This window comes from Globicephala melas, chromosome 3 (genome assembly GCF_963455315.2).
Source record: "Globicephala melas chromosome 3, mGloMel1.2, whole genome shotgun sequence".
Classification (NCBI taxonomy): Eukaryota; Metazoa; Chordata; class Mammalia; order Artiodactyla; family Delphinidae; genus Globicephala; species Globicephala melas.
The window spans coordinates 161,355,915-161,381,334 of NC_083316.1; the positions used below are offsets into that span (position 1 = coordinate 161,355,915).

Below are 25,420 nucleotides of genomic sequence, written 5' to 3' on the forward strand. Positions count from 1 at the left end.
GGAACTGAGTCACCGTTTGATCTAGCAACTCTTACTTCTGGGTAAGTACTCAAAAGAATTAAAAGCAGTAACTCAAAAAGATATGTGTCCACTCGTGTGTCTATTAGCATTATTCACAATAGCCAAAAGGTGGAAGTAACCCGAATGTCCATCAACAGATGAATGGATCAAAAAAACTTGGCACTGGGGCTTCCCCGGTGGCACAGTGGTTAAGAATCCGCCTGCCAAATGCAGGGGACTCGGGTTTGAGCCCTGGTCCAGGAAGATCCCACATGCCACGGAGCAACTAAGCCCGTGCGCCACAACTACTGAGCCTGTGCTCTGGAACCGACGAACCACAACTATTGAGCCCAAGTGCCACAGCTACTGCAGCCCGCATGCCTAGAGCCCATGCTCTGCAACAAGCGATGCCACCACAGTGAGAAGCCCGCGCACCACAGCGAAGAACCAACACAGCCTAAAGAAAGTAAAATTTTTAAAAAATTAAAAAAAAAAAAACGTGGCACTTAACATTCCATGGAGTGTTACTTGGCTTTAAAAAGAAAGCAAATTCAGACGTGCTACAACATGGATGAACCTTACGAACATTATGCTAAGTGAAATCAGCCTGTCAAAAAAGGTTAAACCCTGTATGATTCCATTTGTATGAGGACCTAGAGTCGTCAGATTTATAGAAATAAAAAGAGTGGTTGTGGGCTTCCCTGGTGGCACACTGGTTGAGAGTCCGCCTGCCGATGCAAGGGACACGGGTTCGTGCCCCGGTCTGGGAGGATCCCACATGCCGCGGAGCGGCTGGGCCCGTGAGCCACGGCCGCTACCAGGGGCTGGGGTAACGGGATAATGAAGAGGGTTTTTTCTAATGGGAAAAGAGTTTCAGTTTTGCAAGATGAAAATAGTTGGAGATTAGTTTCACAATGTCAATTTACTTCCCACCACTGAACCGTACAGTTTTAAAATGTTGAAAATGTAAACTTTATGGCATGTATACATTACCAGAATTAAAAGCAAAAATTTTAAAGCAGGAGAATGGAAACACAACCCACAGAATGGAGGAAAAGTCTGCAAGTCATATATCTGATAAGAAACTTGTCTCGAAAATATCTAAATACCTCTTATAACTTAATTATAAAAAGTCAAATGAGTCAATTTAAAAGTGGCAAAGGATTGAATACACACATTTTTCCAAGGAGGATATACAAAGATGGCCCAGAGTATATGAAAAGGTGCTGGACATCATTAGTTATCAAGGAAATGAAAATCAAAACCCCAGGGAGATACCACTTCATAAACCACTAGGGGGCTTCCCTGTTGGCACAGTGGTTGAGAATCCACCTGCCAATGCAGGAGACACGGGCTCGAGCCCTGGTCCGGGAAGATCCCACATGCCATGGAACAACTAAGCCCGCGCGCCACAAATACTGAAGCCCGTGCACCTAGAGCCCGTGCACCTAGAGCCTGTGCTCCACAACAAGAGAAGCCACCGCAATGAGAAGCCGGCGCGCCACAACTAGAGAAAGCCCGCGTGCAGCAACGAAGACCCAACGCAGCCAAAACTAAATAAATAAATAAATTTATTAAAAACAAACCAAAAAAACCCACTAGGATGGCTGGAATCAAAAAGTGGGATAACAAATTTCAGGTTTATGGGGGGAAATTTGACCCTCATAAACTGATGGTGTGAATATAAACTGGTGTAGCCACTCTGTAAAGCAGTCTTGGAGTTCCTCAAATATTAAACCTAGCATTATCATATGATCCATTAGTTCCTCTCCTAGGTATATGCCCAAGAAAAATACATGTTGGAACAAAAACTTGTACGTGAAATTTATAGCAATGTTATTCATAGTAGCCAGAAGGTGAAAACATACCAAATATCCATGAACAGACGAATATGTAAACAAAACATGTTTTATCCATCCAATGGAATATATTTCAGCCACAAAAATGAATGAACAATTGATACCTGCTAGAACACGGTTGTCCCTTTTAAAAAAATTATGCTACATCAATGAAGTCAGTCACAAAAACCCTAGATACTAGGATTCTTTTCATATGAAAACCCTGAAAAGGGAAATTTATAGAGACAGAACGTAAATTAGGCGTTGCCTAAGGCTGGGGTTTGGAGGAGGAAGATGGGACAATTGCGGGTGACAGATAAAGGGGAGACAGTTTTCTGTTTGATGTGACCCAAGTGTTCAAAAATTGTGGTGATGATTGCATTTATCTGTAAATATACCAAAAACCACTGAATTATACACTTTAAAGTGGTGCAGTGTATAGTATGTACATTATATCATAATAAAGCTGTTGAAATAAGTAAATAAATGCATTAAGCACTTTGCAATGCAAGAGTTTTGCAATCCAGTCTCTTCAGCATCTTGGAGTTTCCAGGTTAACACGTCCATCACCTCACATTGTTTGTGTGTATGTGTGGTGAGAATTCTTAATCCACTGTCTTAACAAATGTACAATATAGTATATGTAGATCAGAAAATCATCACATTGTAATCTTTAAATATAGACAATTTTATTAATCAATTATACCTCAACAAATCTGGGGGCGGGGGAAGAGGTTCTAGGTGCATCTCAAATTTACATAACGATTTATTGTTTTCTTAGTGAAATAGGAATCAGTTGTCTTAGGGATATTATAGTCACTTACATTTCAAGTTCTCTAGGGACAAAGGCAAAAACTAATCTAAAATAAATTTCCTTACCTGAGAATTTAATGAATACATCTCACACCCTATGCTTAGACTGAAAAGAGTCCTTGAGCCCAACTGGGACTGTAGGGTTCAAACTTCCCACTAGAGCCAAGTGCTTGGGATTCCGTCTCTTAAGTACCAAATGAGTGGGGTTGGACCACGGATGGATGGACGAAGGCTCAGCGCTGTCAAGGATCAAAGATTAAAATGGATGGAATTCCCTGGCAGTCCAGTGGTTAGGACGCCATACTTTCACTGCCGAGGGTGCAGGTTCAATCCCTGGTCAGGGAACTAAGATTCCGCAAGCTGCGCAGCACAGCCAAATTTTAAAAAAATAACTTAAAACTGAAGATTAAGATGAAGCCAGATTCTTTATTACAGATGGTGAGGTCACATTTCGGTTTCTGAAAAAGGGTCACAGTTCCATGAGTGGCCTCCCAGCCTTACACCAAACCCTTGAGAAATAAAATACTGCCTGCCTGCCATGTCAGTAAACAAAGGATGTTACATTTATCAGCAACTGCAGTGAGCCGGGGAGCCCTGCGGGAACTCAGGAAGGAAACAAAGAATACCTGCCATCTAGCAGCCATCAGACTGCAGCCACTCTCAACAGTGGTGAGCCCTGAAGAAACTCAGGATGTGAAAACGTAGGATACTGTAGCTGAGGTACACATCAAAGGAATGATTTCAGTGAGTTCACACTCTTGCATCTTCCCATAGATAGAAAAGTGCTAAATTCCTTAACTTGAGATATCTAGTTTTCTTTTATTAACAGTAATCTTTTGTTCCTACTACCTGCCCTTTGTTGCAAAACTCCTATATATCCTAGCTACCCCCTCACCTCCTCAGAGCAATCTTCTCAGGGTTGCTTAAAATGCTGCCTCCCAGGCTTGAAGTCCTCAGTATGTCTGCCGAATAAAACATAACTCTCAACTTTTAGGTGGTGAATTTTTTTTTGGTCGACACCCTTGGCCCCTAGAGAACACAAGACCCTCTTTTCCAGTGTGGCCAGGTGTTGGGTTGCACCCTGCAGGTTTGCAAACCCATTAACTGCCCAGTCTCAAGACCAAAGAAAGAGCCCGGAATCAGCCGTAGAGAAATCAATGGTTTAACGGATAGGGGATCTTACATGTCCGAAGCAGAAGGCCCCTGGAGGTACACCCCACTGTAGACAGCAGATGTCAGGCAGAACCGTCTTCGTTGGGTGGGAGTTACCAATAACGGAGGAAACTGACCTCAGATTGGCTCATCAGTTACCATGAAACCGCACCACCCCTTTGATAAGCTATGAAAGTGGAGATAGTCTGATGTGAAGATTAGAACAATCAGTAGCCAGGGGCAAGTACCTAAGCATTTACTGATTAGGCTCTAAGATTAAGAGGGAGGATCAGTCATGTGAATAGGGTGTAGGTGAAGCAGGGCCTGGTAGAGCAGGGGATGTACAGAGAGCAAGAGAACAGCCATCTTAGGTGGCCTGGTCATACACCTGCCTGGGCTACCCTCATGATCTGTGCTTAGTTGCTCCATTGGGAAACTCAGTCAGAAATTCCCTGCGCTCATGTGTTCATATAGAGCTGGACGAAAAAGTTCTGTTTCAACGCAAAGCAATCAGGCTGGGTCAGGTTTCCGCCCCACCCGCTGCCCTCAGCACGGGTCGGGGCAGGGGCGGGGCGGAAGCTAGTTTCCAAGAGTCACACGTCTTCCCGCCCAGCTGTCACTCAAGCACTGGGGGATGCGGCCTTACAAACTGTCCAATCAGGGGCGCCGCTTGGGCAGGTGGGTGGGGCGACGCACTGCTCTAGCTCGGGCGTTTTCACTCCCTCAGGCCAGGCTAGCGATCCGGTTTCCTATCCTTCAATGACGGAGGTGGCAGTGCCTCAGAGTCTGTCGCGCTGTGACCTGCGGTGGTCGTGGGAGTCGTAGGAAGGATTCAGAGAGACCCAGGAAACCTAGAAATGGTGAGTGTGGGTTACCAGGGTGCGGAGTTGGAGCGGGAGGGAAGGAGGCGTTGGTTGGAATTGATCCGAACCAGCTGTGATGGTACCGGGCCTCCCCGCTGTCAACTCCGGAGTCTTGAGGACGCGAGTGGCGCCGCTCGGACCTCGGTCCCCTCCGTCCTGCCGCGTGGGGGCGGGGCCGGCAGCCGGGACCCCGGCGTCCTGTCCTGTCACTGCAAGCCGCGGCTTCGGCCCCGGCCCCGCAGCCCCGCGTCCGCCCCAGATTGTGTGGTGACCACCGGGAGGGTCATCAGGGGACCATCGTGACTCGGTCTCCGTGGTTCGTGCGTGAGAGGAGCTGTGGTCTGGGGGGTCCCCAGTCCTTACTTTCTCCCAGGGGGCACCCGTTTTCTCTTTGAGTTTTCCAATTATTTGGGTAGCAGAGTCTCAAGTCCACGACCCTGTCCCCTCAGCCTAGCTCTTTCTAGGGCTGGTAATAAACCCCTAAATTTTCACAATCCACCCCACATTCCCAAAGCCATCTTTCCTTCTCTGATTCACAGCATCATTATCAACTATTTGTCCTCCGTGGTACCTTTCAAACAGACCCAGTATTTTAACTTTATCATTTTCCCCCAGAGCCCTGGATGGCCCTTTTTTTTTCAGTTTACTTTTGTCTGTGGGTGTTTTCCATGAGAAGAAAGCAAAGAATAACCTCCTGGAATTAGGTTGTTCAAAATCCTTGTGCCTCTCCTCCCAGCCTCATTCCTGGGCACAGACATCCTATGGGTGGAGGTTCCTCTTTAAAACTTTCCTGGGTGATATGTGCTGTCAGCGTTGGCCCTCCCTGGGATTGTCACCTTTAAAAGATTTATTCATGTATTTAAGCATCGTTTTTCAATCAGATAAAATGTATTTAATCAATACAGCTTCAAAGACAGTAGTATAAAATATTTCCAAAGAAGCAGAAGTGGTGAATCTCAGAAAAAATAAAATATTCCAGGATTACATTCCATTTACAAGTTCTTGTTTTGCTTTTTTTCTTCCCCCAAGCGTGTGTAGTAAGTTTCTGAGGACTATTCTTTACTTTTGGGTGATTTCAAATGAAATTCTCAGATTGTGTGGTGTCTGCTGAGACTTGCAGACCAAGTGTTCAAGTGCGATTAATTATTTTCAAACCAGTTTCTTGCTTTGGAAATAATCATTAACTGACATCTTTTCTTCTGAAACGAGTAGATATTTTGTGTTTTCTGGTTGAACTAGTAACAGTGGCTTACAATTTTCTTATCTCCTTTCCACATAAACGATGGGTTTAAATTATTTTGCTGGATTGTTCAAACACCAGGTTTGTGTCAGTTAAAACATCAACCATGTTCCAAAGCAACTCCAGTGCAGAGCAGAGGCCTATAGTCAGTGATCCACGCTTCCTTGAGCCTGTAAAGAGAAGGACTTGCAGGCCCAGTTGTTCTTCCTGGGGAGCCTCCCCTGCAGGTGTCCTACCTGCTTACACCCATCACAGAAGGAGACTTATGCTGAGAGAAGCTACAGAGCCCTGGAAAGCTGGGGGTGCACCTGCAAGGAGGTGGGATTGATTCCCTTTCTGAGGTTGTAGTTGTGGTTCCATAGGCCTAGACATTTCTAGACGTCATGTTTGAGTTGTACATCCACAGTGTAGGTGCACTCAGTGTAATTTGTGCACATTGAGAGAGTCTGTTACGATCACATCCTCTGTCTTGTGGACAAAGGGTTTATAAATTTGGGTCAGAACCTTAAACTGAATGAGGCTGAGAGTTTCCTCACTTGTGAGACTAGAACCTAGTGTAGGCAGCACTTCCGTGCTTACAGGATGAGGGAGGGCGTGTGAGCTCCCAGAATTCATTCATGTGGCTCCTCAGCTGTCCCTACCCTCCTTCTCCAGTGACTAACCCACTCTAGGGGTTATATCTTAGACCCCAAGTCTGGGAATTTGGTCATCTTTCTGAAAGTGGGTTTTTCTTCTGAACTGTAGCTAGAAGGCTGCTTATCTGTGTTGATTCCAGTATTTGTGTTTCTTTTGTTGTTGTTGTTGTTGGAATCATTTATTACTTCCGTGACAATTTTTAATCCAAAAATGGTATTTGAGTACCAAATTGAAACACTGTGATTTTTAATGGTGGTTTATAGCAGAGCAAACGATTTTATTTTATACAATTTTAAAAACTATACAATTTCTCCTTTTAAGGTGAGTTCCCTCATGCAAGTTCTCCAGGTTTATTGCAGTCGTGTGTGTGTGTGTGTGTGTGTGTGTGTGTGTGTGTGTGTGTGTGTAAGAGGTGGCTCTGTTTTGTTCTGGGGTTGGTCCAAAACCAGGTAGAGTTCCAATGTGTACAAAGCTTTAAAATTCTACCTTAAGGAGGTTTAATAAGCCAATATCAATTTCCAAGTACTTTGCAAAAATTGTTAAATTTTTCACATAAATACTGGAATCCTCAAAATCACACAGTCATTTCAAATATGTGTTTCTTTCTTTGGATTTCTTTCTCAACTGAAGATTGCAGTTCTTTGACTCTAGTTTCCATTAGCTTTGGGGCTTTTAGTGTGTAAGTTGATTGAGAGATACAATGTGAGTAAAGCAAGAAAATTGTGGAACCAATTAGAATTTTGTTCCATTTAGACAAAAGAACTTCAACATGAGATGGGTGTATTTAAGTGCTCAGGTGCTTTTTCCATTAAAAAATTTATTTATTTATTATACAATTTTTAAAGGTTATACTCCATTTACAGTTATTAAGTATTTATCTTTCTCTGACTTATTTCATTTAGCGTAATGCTCTCCTGTCCCTAGGGAACTTTGACATTTAAAAAGGTCATGCTATTCCTAAAGCAAATAAAGTCTTATTTTAATGGATATGAGGAAAAAATTATAATTTCTGTTGATATGAAGATATAATATATGATATTATATTTCTGTTGATATGAAGAAAACACCTTAAAGCTTATATACATCTTTTAAATTCCTAGTCTATTTCAGGGTTTAATTGCAACCCCCTAATATTTTTCATTATGCCACTCATTCCTGAAAATATCCCCAGCGTGAAATGTAGTGGAGGGACAAACTATAATGTTCTTGTCCTTTCAGTTAGAAGGGGATTTGTAAATCTTTGACGGTGTGCAGTTTTATATCTGTTAGCATTTAAAGGATTAAATCTTGGAGTGGTTTCCTATGTAGAAAAGTTAAAATTAATTTTAAAAAACAAAAATTAATTTAAAATAATGATTAAGCATGGGAAACTATGACGCATATCAATTTCTCTCCTGCTTTTAAATAAATGATGCACATGAGGGTTAAAAAATATTCCTAAAATAAGAAACTTAAGAAGACTCCCTACCTACATATCCTCCTCCACTCCTGTACTCTTACTCCACCCACTCTCAGAATACCAGTTTTTGATTACTTCTTGATCATCCTGTTAATGTTTCTTTATATAAAAAGAAGCTAGTGCGAATGCGTGTTTCTCTTACCTGGGTTTGTTCTTTTCGGGCCTCCCACTGTTGCGGCCTCTCCCGTTGCGGGGGCAACAGGCTCCGGACGCGCAGGTTCAGCGGCCATGGCTCACTGGCCTAGCTGCTCCGCGGCATGTGGGATCTTCCCGCAGCGGGGCACGAACCTGTGTCCCCTGCATCGGCAGGTGGACTCTCAACCGCTGCGCCACCAGGGAAGCCCTGGGTTTGTTTTTATAATGAGTAGTCAGGATCCACATATTTGATGTTTGACTACTGACAGGTAAGCCTCACCTCTCCCTTTCCCCCTAGTGCTTCTTATCAGGACAGGCTGATTAGAAAGCCTGGAGGCTCCTGCCCTGTGAGCTGCTGTTTGCTGGGGTCTCCTCCTGTGCGCTGTGCTGCCCTGTGTGGCGTTGCTGATCCACCAAGCCTGGGCTCTATATACAGAGACAGTTTTGGTAATTCCTTGTCTTTTGAGAGCAGGAGCCCTGGGGCCCTCCTTGTAGTGGTCCTGAGTCCATGGCGTGGATGGAACCTATTTGTGTTTGGAGTGAAGGTGTGACTGAGGCTGGGTTCACCCAGACCTTGGGGCGGGGGGTGATCTTTGGGGAGTACTCGGATGATTATACCCTGTGAATGAGGTGAGCCCCTTGGATGGTCACTCCGAAAAGAACAATTATTCCAGAGAGAAAGAGAAGAGAGGGTAAAGGTAGCCAGTAGGTGCCAGGCTGAGTCCGCTCCTAATACCAAAGGGCTCACCAGGCCCCTTAAGTACCTCTGCTGCTGCTGCCCCTGCCTCTACTGCAACAAAGATCCTGACCCTCTGAGTTATGGTGGACAAAACCCATAGCCTCACTGTGGCACAGCAAAGGGATTAACTTAAAACAATTTAAGCCTAGGGTGCTTAATTTCTTTTTTTTTAATTTGCGGTACGCGGGCCGCGGAGCACAGGCTCCGGAAGCGCAAGCTCAGCGGCCACAGCTCACGGGCCCAGCCGCTCCGCGGCACGTGGGATCCTCCCAGACCGGGGCACGAATCCGCATCCCCTGCATCGGCAGGTGGACTCCCAACCACTGCGCCACCAGGGAAGCCCAGGGTGCTTAATTTCTATAAAGTAACCAGTTATCATGAAGGAGGCCTCTGACCCTGATGGCACTGTGGTGAGGCTCTCTGGAGGAAAAAAATTATCAGTACAAGAGAAGAGAGGACACCCTCTCCCCCAGAGTATATCCAGTGACCTAAGATGCAAAACAAGGAAGAACTGGCGGGAGGGAACAAGAGAAGAAAGGTACTGAAATAAAGGAACACAATTTCACTCAACTGTGAAAAAAATTTGCATTTTTGCATAATTTGCAATTATGCTAAAAAATTTGCATAGCAAAAGATGGAAGGGGCCTGCTTAGCTTTTGGTCCTCTATAATATGGGTTTGATTTAATATTAACATCTCCTGTACTGCACTAATTCACAAAACTTCATGTAATTAATCAAACTAGGTTTCAAATTACAGGTGTACCTGGGGATCCCACTAAGTTTAAACAATTTACCTCATCATCTTAGGAAGAATTACTGAATATAATATAAAGGACAAATAGGTATAATTTGCCTTCAGCAGCAGAACTCTCATGTTGCCTAAATTTCTCATAGTCATATCGCCCATTGTCCCAAAATATCCCATAGTGAGCAGGAAAGCTCTGAACCCATGGTTCATTAAGTAAAATTAAATTGTCTTCTACTTCCAAATTGGCTAGACAAAATGAGACCCCAGAGAGAGACCTTAACTATCAGTTAAATTAGTTAATATGGCCTGATTTAAATTAAACAAGGCCTTGAATTATTGAAAGCCATTATAAGAAATGTATTTAGGGAGAAGTGTTTACCGCCAATTTTCTTCTTTAATAGCCTTATTTGGTCTGCCCTTAAACCTGGAAAGGATGAATGACACCTCAGAGTGGATTATAGCAACCCGAGTTGTGGTTGCATCAAATTAGCCCCTATTCCTAGTCTCCAACATTATGGAAATTACTTACTCCATCCAATCAGCGGCTGGTAAATACCCTGCTCTCACAGATTTGATAAGTCTGTTCCGTTCAGTGCCTATTTCAACACCCTCTCAGCTGCAGTTGCCTTCACCTCTGAAGGGACATGATACACGTTTACCTGGTTACCCTCAGGGAACCTCAGCAGCGTGGCCATCCCACAGTCTCTGCAGGAAGATCTGAACTGCATGCACTTTGTTCCAGGAGCACAGATATGACATCACACTAACGACATCCTCCTCTGAGGACATTCATTTCTCATTCATTCAGAACATACAATTACTGAAAAAAGGAGCTTGCGAAAAGTGTATGGGCCATTGACCCCACACATATGTGAGGCCCTTGGTTAAGTTTCTGAATGTTTTTTGGTAATTAAACAGCTTTTCCCTCCCTGACAATGTGAAGAAATATCTGTAATCCCTCTCAGCACCTACAAGATCTACTAGGTTCTTTTGGTGTTGGGGAGACAGCATATTCCTTATTTACGAATTTTACTTGAGCCCATTTTTACTATTACTTGGAAATTGGCCCCTACCTTGAGGGCACCCCTACTACAGAAGACTCTGGACTATGTTTAAATGGCCATACAACAGGCATTCCTGTTAGTTCCTTTGGAGTCTCCCTCAGTATAGAGGCTAATGCCTACTGGAATTACCCATGATGGCCTTAAGTTATCTATAGGCTTCTGGTGCAAGGAACTGCCTTAGAACTTCAATTATCACCATGTACCGGGCTCTATTGAAAATAGAGGCTCTCACAAGTGCTGAGCATGCGATCCTCTGCTGAGCTGCCCATTATGCCTCGGGTCGGCATGCCTACCAACACCTCCATGTGACATGATGGAGTCAAACTTGTCCTGGCCTATGCCTCCTGCAGGAGGGTGGCCTCTTCCCTATTCAGTCCCTTGAAAGTTGCTTTGGTGTTGGAAAAGGTCACCACTTCCCCAGATGGAGGCTTCCCTGGGATTGACGGAATGCACAGCTTTTGGGAGTGCACAGACTTTAAGGATGACAATATGCATTCCTACATGATGAGCTCTGTGGAGAGTTGCTGCTCTTCATCCCTTAATTGTGATATCCCTGATGAATGACCAAACCCCAGGGTCACACAAACCAAACATCAGGCAGTCGTCTTACTACTGACCAAAACTGGCCTCATCTACTTGTATTCACAGACTTTTGGACGATTGTCTAAGAGTTGCCCCTTTGTGGTAGAAGAATTTTAGGAACCTTTGAACTCAAGAGATACCAAAAATATAAATCAAGGTAAATCTCATCTAACATGCCCTAGGTCCAGAACACACGGTCTTGCCAGAAAAATCCTCATCCATGTTGGAGTTCTAGACACTATTGATAGTAACCATGGCACTTCTCAGAATATGCAGTGCAGTTCTCTTCAACATGGCATTCAGTGGAAGTTTTACCTCTCTTACTGGTCTCAGGCTCATGGAGCACCATACTGCCTTATTGAATAAGTTCAAGTCAGTTGAATGAAAGGTGTCCTGTTTCAGTCATCAGTCAGTCAAATCAGGGGTGAATTGTAATTCGTTTGTCTTCATCTTTTTTTTTCTAATACACTTCAGTTGTTTTAGGGTAGTTTTAGGTTTACAGAAAGTATAGCGAATTTCCACATAACCCCTCTGCATCCACAGTTTGCACTATTTTTTACTTCTTGTTTAACTGGTACATTTGTTAAAATTGCTCAGCAAACACTGATACGGTAAATTGCATGGTTTACATTAGCATTGACTCTGCATTATAAGATCTGTGGGTTTGGCAAATGTTTAATGACCTGTGTCCTTCATTTCTGTATCACATACAGTAGTTTCACTTCCCTAAACATCTTTTATGCCCCACCTATTCATTCATCCCTCCCTCCAACCCTCAAATCCTTCACAGCCTGAGGTCTTTTTACTGGCCCATAGTTTTGTCTTTTCCAGGGTGTTATTCACTTGGAATCATACAGTGTGTGGCCTTGTGAGATTGGCTTCTTTCACTTAGCAGTATACTTTTAAGGTTCCTCCATGTGTTTTCATGGCTTGATACCTCATTTCCTTTTATCACTGAACAGTGTTTCATTGTAAGGATATACCACTGATTTATCCATTTGACTCTTGAAAGATATCTTGCTTAACTCTTAACCCTTGCCAAGTATGAATAAAGTTCCTACAAACATTCATATGTAGGGTTTTGTGAAAATGTGAGATCGTGAGTTCAACTCATTTAGGTCAATACCAACAAGTGTGATTGTTGGATCTTAGTATGAGAAGTAAGAGTGTATTTAGTTTTGACAGAAAATTCTGTCTTCCAATACAGGCATATCAAATTTCATTCCCACCAACAATGAATAAGGATTATCTATAGCTTCACGTCTTCACCAATGGCTGGTGTTCTGAGTGTTTCAAAATTTTTGGCGTTTAATAAGTATGTAGTGATAGCTCATTGTTTTATTTGTAATCCCCCAGTGATGTATGTTGAGCATGTTTTCAAATTCCTTATTTTCCATCTGTCTTTCTTTGGCGACTTGTCTGTTCACATCTTTTGCCCATTTTTATTTGGAGTATCTGTAATCTTATTGTTGTGCTTTAAGAGTTCTTTAGTTGTTTTGGGTATCAGTCATTTATCAGATAAGTGTTTTACAAAGGATTTTCTCCTGGTGTGTGACTTGCCTTTTCATTCTCTAAACACTTTTTCCAGAACGGGAGTTTTTCATTTTAATGAAGTGAAACTTAGCATTTTTTCTCTTGGGGATTTTTGTGTGTGTGTCTTATTGAAAAATTTATTACCGAAACCAAGGTCACCTGTAGTTTCTCATATGTTATCTTCTAGAATGTTTTTGCTTTTTCATTTTACATTTAGATATATGATTTGTTTTAATTTTTGTGAAAGGTGTAAGGTGTGTGTCGACTTTCATTTTGTTTATGCTCATGTGTGTTTCTATGTGAATATCCATTATTTATAGCACTGTTGAAAAGACTTTACTTTTTCTGTTGAATTGCCTTTACTCCTTTGTCGAAGATCAATTGACTGTATTTGCTTGGGTCTATAGGAAACCAATTGACTTGTGTATCCTTCAACCTTGCTATACACTGTTACTAATTCCAGGGGTTATCTCTGTTGTTGTGGATGCTATCAGATGTTTTGCATAAACAATTGTATCATAAGGAACAAAATTTTATTTGTTGTTTCCCACTATGTATACCTTTTATTTCTTTTTCTTACCTTACTGCATTGGCTAGGGCTTCCAGTACATTGTTTAATAGGAGCAGTGAAAGGAAACTTCCTTGCCCTATTCCCCTCTTAACAGTAAAGCATCCAGCGTCTCACGACTCAGTATGATCTTACCTACAGGTGTTGTGTAGTTGTTCTTTTTTAAGAAGAGAGCCTTCCGCTCAATTTCTAGTTTGTTATCATAAATGGATGTTGGATGTTGTCAAATCTTTTTTCATGGTTATTTCCTCCTCCTTTTATTTCTGATTTAGTAATTTCCGTTTTTCTTCTTTTCTCAGTTGTCTTGATTAGATGTTTATCAATTTTATTAAATTAATATTTTCAAAGGACTAGCTTTGGGATTTGAAAACTAAGAGTTTTGGGTCTTTTTTTTAAAGAACCATACTTTATTCTTTCTTTTTTAAAATTTATTTATTTTATTTATTTATTGTTCACTATGTTGGGTCTTCGTTGCTGCGTGTGGGCTTCTCTAGTTGCAGCAAGTAGGGGCTACCCCTCGTTGTGGTGCACAGGTTTCTCATTGCAGTGGCCTCTCTTGTTGTGGAGCATGGGCTCTAGATGTGCGGGCTTCATTAGTTGTGGCACACGGGCCCAGTAATTGTGGCTCGCGGGCTCTAGAGCGCAGGCTCAGTAGTTGTGGTGCATGGGCTTAGTCGCTCCATGGCATATGGGATCCTTCCGGACCAGGGCTCAAACCCATGTCCCCTGCATTGGCAGGCAGATTCTTAACCGCTGCACCACCAGGGAAGTCCCAAGAGAGTGTTTTTTTTTTCCCCAAAACTTTAAATACAGGGATACCTCAGAGATTGGGGCTTCTGTTCAGGACCACCACAATAAAGTGAGTCACACTTATTTTTGGTTTCCCAGTGTATATAAAAGTTATGTTTATACTATATTGTAGCCTATTAAGTATGCAATAGCATTATATCTAAAAAACAATCTACATAGCTCAATTTTAAAACTTTATGGCTAAAAAGTGTTAACTATCATCTGGCAATGTAGGGTTGCCACAAACTTTTAATATGTAAAATACACAAAATCTGCAAAGTACAATACAGTGAAGCACAATGAAATGAAGTACGCCTGCCTATACAGTATTTCACTCCACTCTCTTCTTCCTTGTGTTGTTTCTGAAAACAAGTCTGATTTAATTCAAGTCTTTTTTTCTCTATGCAAATCAAAACTACAATTAGGTACCACCTGACACTGGTCAGAATGGCCATCATTAAAGAGTCTACAAATAACAAATGCTGGAAAGGGTGTGGAGAAAGGGGAACCCTCCTACACTGTTGGTGGGAATGTAAATTGATACAGCCACTATGGAAAACAGTATGGAGGTTCCTTAAAAAACTAAAAATAGAGTTGCCATATGAGCCAGCAATCCCAGTCCTGGACATATAGACAAAACTATAATTAGAAGAGATACATGCACCCCTATGTTCATAGCAGCACTATTCACAATAGCCAAGCCACTATTCACAATCTAAATGTCCATCAATAGATGAATGAAGAAGATTGGTGTATATATATATATATATATACATATACATACATATATATATATACACACACACATACCAAAAAAACAAACAGAAATACTACTCAGTCATAAAAAAGAATAAAATAATGCCATGTGCAGCAACATGGATGGACCTAAAGATTACCATACTAAGTGAAGTAAGTCAGAACGAGAAAGACAAATACCATATGATATCACTTACATGTGGAACCTAAAATATGACACAAATGAACTTATCTGCGAAACAGAAACAGACTCACAGATATAGAGAACAAACTAGTGCTACCAAGAGGGAGTGGGGGACGGATGGATTGGGAGTTTGGGATTAGCAGATGCAAACTATTATATATAGAATGGATAAACAACAAGGTCCTACTGTATAGCACAGAACTATAGTCAATATCCTGTAATAAACCATAATGGAAAGGAATATGAAAAAGAATATATATGTATAACTGATTCACTTTGCTGTACAGCAGAAATTAACACAACATTGTAGGGACTTCCCTGGTGGTCCAGTGGGTAAGACTGTGAGCTCCCAATGCAGGTGTCTCGGGTTTGATCCCTTGTCAGGAACTAGATCATGCATGCCACAGCTAAAACCCGGTGCAGCCTAAATAAGTAAATAAATAAAATAAATAATAAATATATATATATATATTTTAAACCACAACATTGGGCTTCCCTGGTGGCACAGTGGTTGAGAATCTGCCTGCTAATGCAGGGGACATGGGTTCGAGCCCTGGTCTGGGAAGGATCCCACATGCCGCGGAGCAACTAGGCCCGTGAGCCACAACTACTGAGCCTTGTTGTCTGGAGCCTGTGCTCCACAACAAGAGAGGCTATGATAGTGAGAGGCCCACGCACCGCGATGAAGAGTGGCCCCCACTTGCCACAACTAGAGAAAGCCCTCGCACAGAAATGAAGACCCAACACAGAAAAAATAAATAAATAAATTTATAAAACAAAGGACTAGTCTTTAAAAAAAAATACAACATTGTAAATCAACTATACTTCAATAAAATAAAAAAAATTTTTAATCTTTTTTTCTCAGCTCACTAAGGTGTTTCTTCTGCTAGCTCTTTTCAATATATTCTTTTTCTTCAGTTTGCATATGATATACTTGGGTGTGCTTTTTTTAAAATTAATTTTATTTATTTTTTTGCTGCATTGGGTCTTTGTTGCTCTGTGTGGGCTTTCTCTAGCTGTGGCGAGTGGGGGCTACTCTTCGTTGCGGTGCGTGGGCTTCTCATTGCAGTGACTTCTCTAGTTGCAGAGCACGGGCTCTAGGCGCTCAGGCTTCAGTAGTTGTGGTGCACGGGCTTAGTTGCTCCGCGGCATATGGGATCTTCCTGGACCAGGGCTTGAACCCGTGTCCCCTGCACTGGCAGGCAGATTCTTAACCACTGCATCGTGGGTGTACATTTTTCAGCATTTTCATTTTGTGTTCTCTGAGCTTCCTGGATCTGTGGTTTGCCATCAATGATTAATTTTTGAAAAAAATCTGTTATTATTATTTCACTTATTTCTTCTGTTCCTTTCTGTCTTTCTTTTCCTTCAGGTATTTCCATTGTGTGTATTTTAAACATTCTGTCATTGTCCTACAGTTCATGGATATTGTGTTCTGCATTGTTTGCTCTTTTTTGTCTTTGAACTAGCTTCTGGTGAAATAGATTGTTTTCAGTATAGGCTTTGTATCTTTATTTTCTGTTTCCCAATTTTGAAACCAGTGGTTTCCTGTGACTTCAGAGCTCTGATGGAACTAAGAAGAGTTGTTGATTTCAAGTGTTTTCACTTTTTTCTATGTGGTTGGGAATGATGGCATCCAAAATGAGAAACCAGAGTTCTCTGACTCCGGTTTTTGATGACTGGCTGCTGATAACCTTAAAGTCTCATCCCCCCTCATTTCTCTTTGACCCACATCTATACAAAGTGATAAGAGTGCCTTGGTGCTCCTTCCTTTGGCAGTAGCAAAACAGTCAGTCCTCATAAGATCCTGTTCTTGTGTGTGAACCCTCACCTAAACCCACCCCCTAACCTCAATTAAAAAAAAAAAAGTCCAGGCACCTTTTGTTTCTCTCTCAAGCCATTTCATGGCAGCTGGAGAAGTATGCCTTACTTTCCCCAGAGACCTCAATTATGGAAGTAAACCCTTTCATTCACTATTGGTAGTATGTGGTGTCATCAACTAAGGAATTCGTATGCTCAGTGGTCAAGCCATCATACTTCTGTAGACCAGAAAGGAGCTTGGGAATTAGAGAAATTGGGAGAAGAACCTCTAGAATGGCTGGTCGGGAAACACTTCTTCCTGCTGTTTGAAAATGGAGATTTTAGAGTTGTTTGGAGGAAAGCACTGCTGAATCCTTCATATATTTTATGGGCAAATTAGCCATGAATCCATTGTGATTTTCAGTGAACACACTTGTAGTCTGCAGCTGTTCCTCAAGGTCAACAAGGCACAGGGCCCAGTGTTCTGGTTCTGCCATAAAGAGCTCTTCTGGCATACTACAGCACTTTGTGTGCCTCTAAGCAGCCCCAAGGTGCACAAGTATAGGGACTTTGTGGTCTAAGTTGTGACATCTTCTTCCTAGTATCTGAACTCTAAGTTCCAAATAACTTTCTAGTCCATCAAACCAGAGAGAGAAAGGGAAAACTGAGCCTGTGGTAAGTATTACGCAAGTTAAAAGCAATACTTCCTGACAAGGATAGTTTCATTCCACCAGCTACATCATACCACACTACTTCTAAAGGCCTGGAGTACTTAGGGACGAAATAGCCAGCTGGACCTTATTAAAAGCTGGATTTCTACAGGTGTTCTGGATTCTCATGTTTGGTGATAGGAATAGAAGTAAAAGCTTTTAGTTTTCACTATGTTTTTATTTAGTAAAATCTTACGCAGATTTGACCCTTTGGTTCATGGTGTGCTGTAAATGGTGGGTAATAAGAAGGGCAAGGAAAGAGTTTTCCTCACGAGGAATCCATGATCTTAAAATGATATTTGTTTCATGTGTGTAGCATTTCTGTCATTTCCCAACATGCTGTGGACCCTGCAATTAGAGAGAAATAAGATGTGACGAAATCACAATAAAACTGTGTAAATAATTTGCATGTTTTCACGATGCTGTTAAACTTATTAGGAAGTGTGGACAGAGAGTAAGTTTCTGATGACCAAGTCATAGAATAAATGTTTGGAGATGACAGAATCATACATAACCTTCGTATAAATGGTGTACAGATGTCCAGTTCTGTTAGTCTCACACATCCTACTATACACATATCTGGGATGTTTTAGGACTCAGTGACCTTTGAGGATGTGGCTGTGAGCTTCACCCTGGAGGAGTGGGCTTTACTGGATCCTTCACAGAAGAAACTCTACAGAGATGTGATGCGGGAAACGTTGAGGAACCTGGCCTCAGTAGGTGAGGATGACAACTTACCTTTACTTTGTCAATTAGAGAACACATGTCTCTTGCTCATTAACATTGTTCCAAGATGTTGAATGTGGAAATGCAGGATGTTGCTAAATAAACTAGGCATGGTCACAGCCAACAATGGACTTAGATAGTTTTTCTATAACTTCTAATATCTTGGAATCATTTTTCTTGGTCTGCAATTTAGGAGAAAAATGGGAAGATCATGACATTGAAGATCAGTACAAAAACCAGGGGAGAAAACTAAGGTAAGTCACACTCACAATATAAAATAGTGCCTCATGTGAATATCCTGTTATGTTATGCAGTTTTAAAAGAAGGAAATAAAAGAAATAATGCATGCTCCAAATTTAGTTATTCTTAGAAAATTTTCACCAAAATTACTTTCTTATATGACATAGATGTTCAGTGTTTGCAAAATAGTTCAACACTATAGATAAACTCTATATGAATGTCACTGTTTTGATGATTGCAAGAGCATTTCTTATATTTAACTTGAAACAATTCAGACAAGGCATAAAACCTACACTATTGCTATAAGTGATAAAAATGTACTTCAAATATCCTACTATTGAGTATAAAATTGTTAATAAAGACCTCATTGATAATATACTCCTTGTTTTTTACAGAAGTCATGTGGTAGAGAGACTCTGTGAAAGTAAAGAGGGTAGTCAATGTGGAGAAAACTTCAGCCTTATTCCAAATCTCAATCTGAAAAAGAAAACTACTGGAGTGAAACCACGTGAATGCAGTATATGTGGAAAAATCTTTACGCGTCATTCATCCCTTAAGAGACACATGAGCTGTCACACTGAACGTAAACCATATGAGTATCAGAAACATGGAGAGAAGCCATATAAATGTAAGGAATGTGGTAAAGCCTTTAGCTATCTCCAGTTTTTGGAGACGCATGAAAAAAATCACAATCGAGAGAAAAAATATAAATGTAAGGAATGTGGAAAAGCGTTCCATTCCCGCGCATCCTTTCAAACACATGAAAGGATTCACACAGGAGAAAAACCCTATGAATGTAAGGAATGTGGGGAAGCTTTCATGTGGAGCACAGCGTTTCGAAGACACATGGTAACACACACTGGAGATGCTCCATATACATGTAAGGAATGCGGGAAAGCTTTTAATTGTTCCTCTTCATTGCGAACACATGAAACAACTCACAGTGAAGAGAAACCCTATCAGTGTAAACAATGTGGGAAATTCCTTAGATATTATCATACTTTTCGAACACATGAAAGGACTCATACAGGAGAGAAACCCTATGAATGTAAGCAGTGTGGTAAAGCCTTCAGTTGTCCCAGTTCTTTTCGAAAACATGAAAGAATTCATACTGGGGAAAAGCCTTATGAATGTAAGGAATGTGGGAGAGCCTTCAGAGGTCTCTCAAGCCTTCGAGCACACATGATCACTCACACTGGAGATGGACCTTATAAATGTAAGGAATGTGAGAGAGCCTTCATTTCTCCTAGTTCTTTTCGAATACATCAAAGGATTCACACTGGAGAGAAACCCTATGAATGTAAACAATGTGGTAAAGCCTTCAGTTACTATAATTCCTTACAATCACACAGAAGAACTCATACTGGAGAGAAACCCTATGAATGCAAGGAATGTGGGAAGGCCCTCTCCCATCACCAAACCTTAAAAATACACATGAGACTGCACACTGGAGAGAAACCCTATGAATGTAAACAATGTGGTAAAGCCTTCAGATATTACCCTTCCTTTCACAAACACAAACAAATTCATACTGGAGGGAAACCCTTCGAATGTGAACAATGTGGTAAAGCCTTCAGTTATTACAATTCCTTACAGTCACATGGAAGAACTCATACTGGAGAGAAACCCTATGAATGCAAGGAATGTGGGAAAGCCCTCTCCCATCACCAGACCTTAAGAGTACACATGAGACTGCACACTGGAGAGAAACCCTATGAATGTGAACAATGTGGTAGAGCTTTCAGATATTACACTTCCTTCCAAAAGCACAAAAGAGTTCATACTGAGAAGAAATTCTGTGAATAAGGAATATGGAAAAGCCTTTAGTTGATCAACTTCACTTTGAAAACATGAAAGAAGCCACACTGGAGAGAAAGCCTGTCAGTGTAAACAAGATGGGAAAGCCTTCAGATATTTTCAAAGCTTGAAAACACATGAAAGGACTCCCATAGAAGAGAAACCTTGTAAGCAGTGTGGTAAATCCTGCAGAGATTACACTTCATTAGAAACGCGCAAAAGAGCTCATAGTGAAGAGAAACCCTGTGACTGTAAGGAATGTGGAAAAGCCTTCAGATGTTATCAGAGTTTTTTTTTTTTGAAGATGTGCAAAAGATCAGAGTGGAGGGAATGTGGTAAACCCTTCATTTGTCACAAACCATTTGAAGACGTGTGAGAACACACACTGGAGAGACACCATATAAATGTAAAGAATGTTGGAAAGCCTTGTCATCCCAGTTCTGAAAGGATGAAAGGACTCACTGGACAAAAACTCTTGAGTTAAACAGCCTGGGAAAGATTTCAGTGAGCCCACATCTTTACATGTGAAAAAGAATATAAATGTAAGTAACATGAGAAAGCTTGACGGAAACTAATCTATGTATAACATTCCAGAAAATAGGAAAGAGTTGTTATTAAAGTTGTAAATATGTTGTCTTTATCAAGCCTCTTTTCTTAGAGTGCACCATTGGATGGTGGATTTCTAGTAATTACTCTCAGAAATGAATACAAGGTGAGATGATTTTATAAGTCATATGTTTCCACAGCAGTACATAAGATTAATAGGTAGTGCTTTTTCTTTAAATCAGTTAATAATATTTTCTCTTTCCTGTTTGAAACCTGTTGGATCATAGGTGAATTGAAGCATATTTCTAATAATGCAATTAGGTTAACATTGTTTTATAATGTTTTATTTGTTCTGTGTTAAGGAGCCACTGAAAAATGACAGTTTGGTATTTGGATTTTCCTAATGGCCTTGTGGCAGTTCTTGGATATCCTAGTCCAGAATATATATTTATCTTTCTTACCGACAAAGCTCCTTTTTGGGGGTGAAGAGTATAAGAGCCTTTTTCTGTCTTCCATACTAATAAACAGTTGAATAAATATTTATGTATGCCTCACTTATAAAAGAATATAGTTTCCATGTGAATTATTATTTTCATATTTGGGTCTTTGCTTTATGTCCTTCCTTCTGACTATAATTTGGTGAATAGACTTTGAATTAAGAAGAGAGGCCTGATAGGACAACAAAATCTAGAGCTGGAGTTATTCCCCCTGTAGGTAATGTTAGGAACTAGATTTTCCAGAACTCATCCCTTTTGTGGTTCCTTGTTAGAATCCATCTGACTTGCATGAGATTTGGAAGGCAGAAGTGAGGAAGGCAGTAGTCAGATTTTACATATAGAGAGACAGATGCACAGGAGCTTCAGGTATACCATCTTCCAGCCCATTTTCCATATTTTTTGCCCTTCCAGTCAAGAGTATCCTCAAAACCACAAATAACTGTATGATATCAATTTTTCTGAGAGCTCTGGTTTCAACTGATGTCTTCCCAAGATCCACATCAAAAATCCAGCTTCTCCAGGGTCTCTTGTCCACCAGGAAACTAATCAGATTGTCGTGATTGGGAGTATTCTTTGATTCCCCTCTTCTCTAGATTATATCCATATAAGGTCTGATTTGTGTAGGAAACACCTTGTACTGTTAACAGTCCTAGTGAGTATGTTTTCCTGATTCACCATGACATCTGCAATGGTGTAATCAAAAAGAATGACATGGGAGTTTTTTCTCTACTGCAGTGTTCACTGGCTGCCTTCACTTGGTCTTTCCATGTGAGAATAAGAACCTTTCTCCTGTCAGGAGACTGAGTTTTTCTTGTTTCTTGGAGCTCAATGTAATACCTCAGTGTTTTCAATTTTGTTTGATTGTATGTGATTAAACTATGTATATTTTTTTGTTACAGGAATGCTTCTATAGTTCTTTCATGGAAATATATTATTAACTGTTTTCTAAGCTGTCCAATGCTAACAAATATTATTGTGCATTTCATTTCCTGACAGGATATATTAAAATATACCCTTATAATTATGTATTTTCAGATAAACTTTGCAATTTTCTTTCACTTAATCATTTATATTTTAAGTCAATTTTATGTACATACAGTTCAGGTATGTTTTCCTCAGGCAAATTTTACTTTTTATTCTTTTGTAGTTACGATATTTATTATGAAATTAATTTCTCATTTATTCTTAGTACCAGATACTTAAATCATGTTTTTTTTTTAAGCGCCCTCTTGTCAGTGACCTACAGGATTGCACTTGTAGTCAAAGAGAGGAATGTAATGAATTCTAATAAGAATGAGCACAAACCATTAAGTGATGTGAGGTATAATAGTACAGGATGCTCAGAAGGACTTCTTCGTATAGGAGTTTGGCTTTAGAGGATTTGACTTCTACCCAAGAAAGCAAGACGTTTTTCTGTATTGGATGCCATGAGGAGGGTAACTTTATTCTTTCGTTGGTTATCATAATCCTTGTTTTCTAGAAGGCAAAAACAGTGTAGTGGAGCTAAACTTAATTCGTAAGAAGCCCCAGTTACATTAGAAAGAAGAGGGCTATACTGGTCATTTTTATTATTTGGAGCTTTATCTTTTATCAATTTTAGAGATATGGTTACAAAATACCCTAATTTTTGTCTTGGTCCATCATAGTCAACGAATACCTTTGATGGAGGTGGTGTGTGACATTTTTCTCTTCACCAGGAAAAGACTTGGCCTTGCAAAGAATGCAGGCCAGTTCCCTGTCCTCTGGAACAGCTTTTCCTTTCCTACTTGTTATCCAAACACTGGTGTACTTCCTACAGTGTATTAGACACCCTTTACTATAAAGTTCAAGTCTCTTTTAATATCTCATTTATGACTCAACTTTGTAAGTTTAGGTAATTTGTGAGAGAACACATACCTAGCAAGAGAGAAAGACAGGACCACTGTTGCAATCAAGCCTTTTTTTCTCAGAGACTATACTCTTTTTTTTTTAACATCTTTATTGGAGTATAATTGCTTTACAATGGTGTGTTAGTTTCTGCTTTATAACAAAGTGAATCAGTTATACCTATACATATATCCCCATATCTCTTCCCTCTTGCATCTCCGTCCCTCCCACCCTCCCTATCCCACCCCTCTAGGTGGTCACAAACCACCGAGCTGATCTCCCTGTGCTATGTGGCTGCTTCCCACTAGCTATTTATTTTACATTTGGTAGCATATATATGTCCATGCCACTCTCTCACTTAGTCCCAGCTTACCCTTCCCCCTCCCCATATCCTCAAGTCCATTCTCTAGTAGGTCTGCGTCTTTATTCCCGTCTTTCCCCTAGGTTCCTCATGACCTTTTTTTTTTTCTTAGATTCCATATATATGTGTTAGCATACGGTATTTGTTTTTCTCTTTCTGACTTACTTCACTCTGTATGACAGACTCTAGGTCCATCCACCTCACTACAAATAACTCAATTTCGTTTCTTTTTATGGCTGAGTAATATTCCATTGTATATATGTGCCACATCTTCTTTATCCATTCATCTGTTGATGGACACTTAGGTTGCTTCCATATCCTGGCTATTGTAAATAGAGCTGCAATGAACATTGTGGTACATGACTCTTTTTGAATTATGGTTTTCTCAGGGTATATGTGCAGTAGTGGGATTGCTGGATCGACTATACTCTTAATGCTAATGTTTCAACATCCCTCATTGCCATGCACTTTAGAGTCAGTATACCCCATTTAGCACAAATAATCAAGGCACTGTAGGATTTGGATACAGCAGCATGAGACAAACAGGTTCTTGCATTCCTGGTGCTTATATTTTTGTGGGAAAAGAGATATGGTAAAGCTTTGGTTTATAGATGGAAATAAGGGCTTTGATGGAATGTAAGGCAATAATGTGAGAAAATAGGGAACCTGCGGTGTGTATATATCTTTTCTCTGAGGGTAGGTGCCTCAGTGAATGATGATGTCATTATTGATCACTGAATTTCTACCATATAATACATCTTAAACACTCTTTCAGGAACTGCTTGGCTGTGTAATTAAATAGATTGCACCAGTATAGAAATCCTGTATTCCTGTGATTCACAGTAAAGATTCCCCATAAAGATAAAGATACAGACATGGTTCATCTTTGTTTTTGCAACTGTTAAACATTTTGTTTATAGAATATGTGCTCATGAGTTTGGACATTGTCACCTGGATCTTGGGACTTCCTATTGATTTGGGCCACGTCATTTGAGGGAATTTTCATTTACCTTTACATTTTCTAAAATGTTACAGTATTTGGCATTTTCATTTTGTTCCTTTACACACTAAGCAACACAATGTTTACCCCATTAAATCATGGAGTTCCTCCCATTTAGGGAAACACATTCATCTGCACTGTTCTAGCCCATCCTGACTTTATCCTATGAGTAGAGTGATAACTGTGCAAGTCTGCTGTGGTTTCAGAGTGGAAACATGAAAAAAAGCTGTGGATGTTTAGAGGCAGTCATCCAAGGAATAATTGAGGTGAGCTGTAGAGAGGGGGTATTATTTTGGGTAATATCCTAATTTAGTATAAAAGGAGAAATGAGAAATTTTCCAATGTCTTTTTATTGCAGGAGTGGTTGGAAGTCTTGTGTATCAGTGATCCATTGGCCCATTTTGCTATTCAGAGGTTTCATTTCCATATGCTTAGACTTCCAGCATGTGTTGTGTAAGAGTAGGAGACAAAAGTAATAGCTGTGAGGATGGACCGGGAGTTTGGGGTTCGCAGATGGCAAACTATTACATTTAGAATGGATAAACAACAAGGTCCTAATTATATTCAATATCCTGTGATAAACCATGATGGAAAAGAATGTCTATATGTGTATAACTGGGTCACTTTGCTGTACAGCAGAGATTGGCACGGCGTTGCAAATCAACTATACCTCAATTTTAAAAAAGTAATAGCTGTGATATGTAAAATAGATAGATTGATAGATGGGAGGGAGGGAGGAAATGAATAACACAAATGCCTTCATATGCTAGGAGATGG

General features: G+C 40.6%; 1 protein-coding gene across 1 annotated transcript; it reads left to right on the top strand.

Annotated features, from left to right (window-relative positions):
• The first annotated feature begins 4,527 nt into the window (after positions 1–4,527).
• Positions 4,528–22,299, top strand: LOC115865310 (zinc finger protein 709-like). Its single transcript, XM_060296964.1, has 4 exons — positions 4,528–4,663; positions 18,204–18,330; positions 18,530–18,590; positions 18,972–22,299. The coding sequence occupies exons 1-4, from the start codon at positions 4,661–4,663 to the stop codon at positions 20,380–20,382; spliced, it is 1,602 nt and encodes a 533-aa protein (XP_060152947.1). The 5' UTR covers positions 4,528–4,660; the 3' UTR covers positions 20,383–22,299.
• Positions 22,300–25,420: the final 3,121 nt, after the last annotated feature.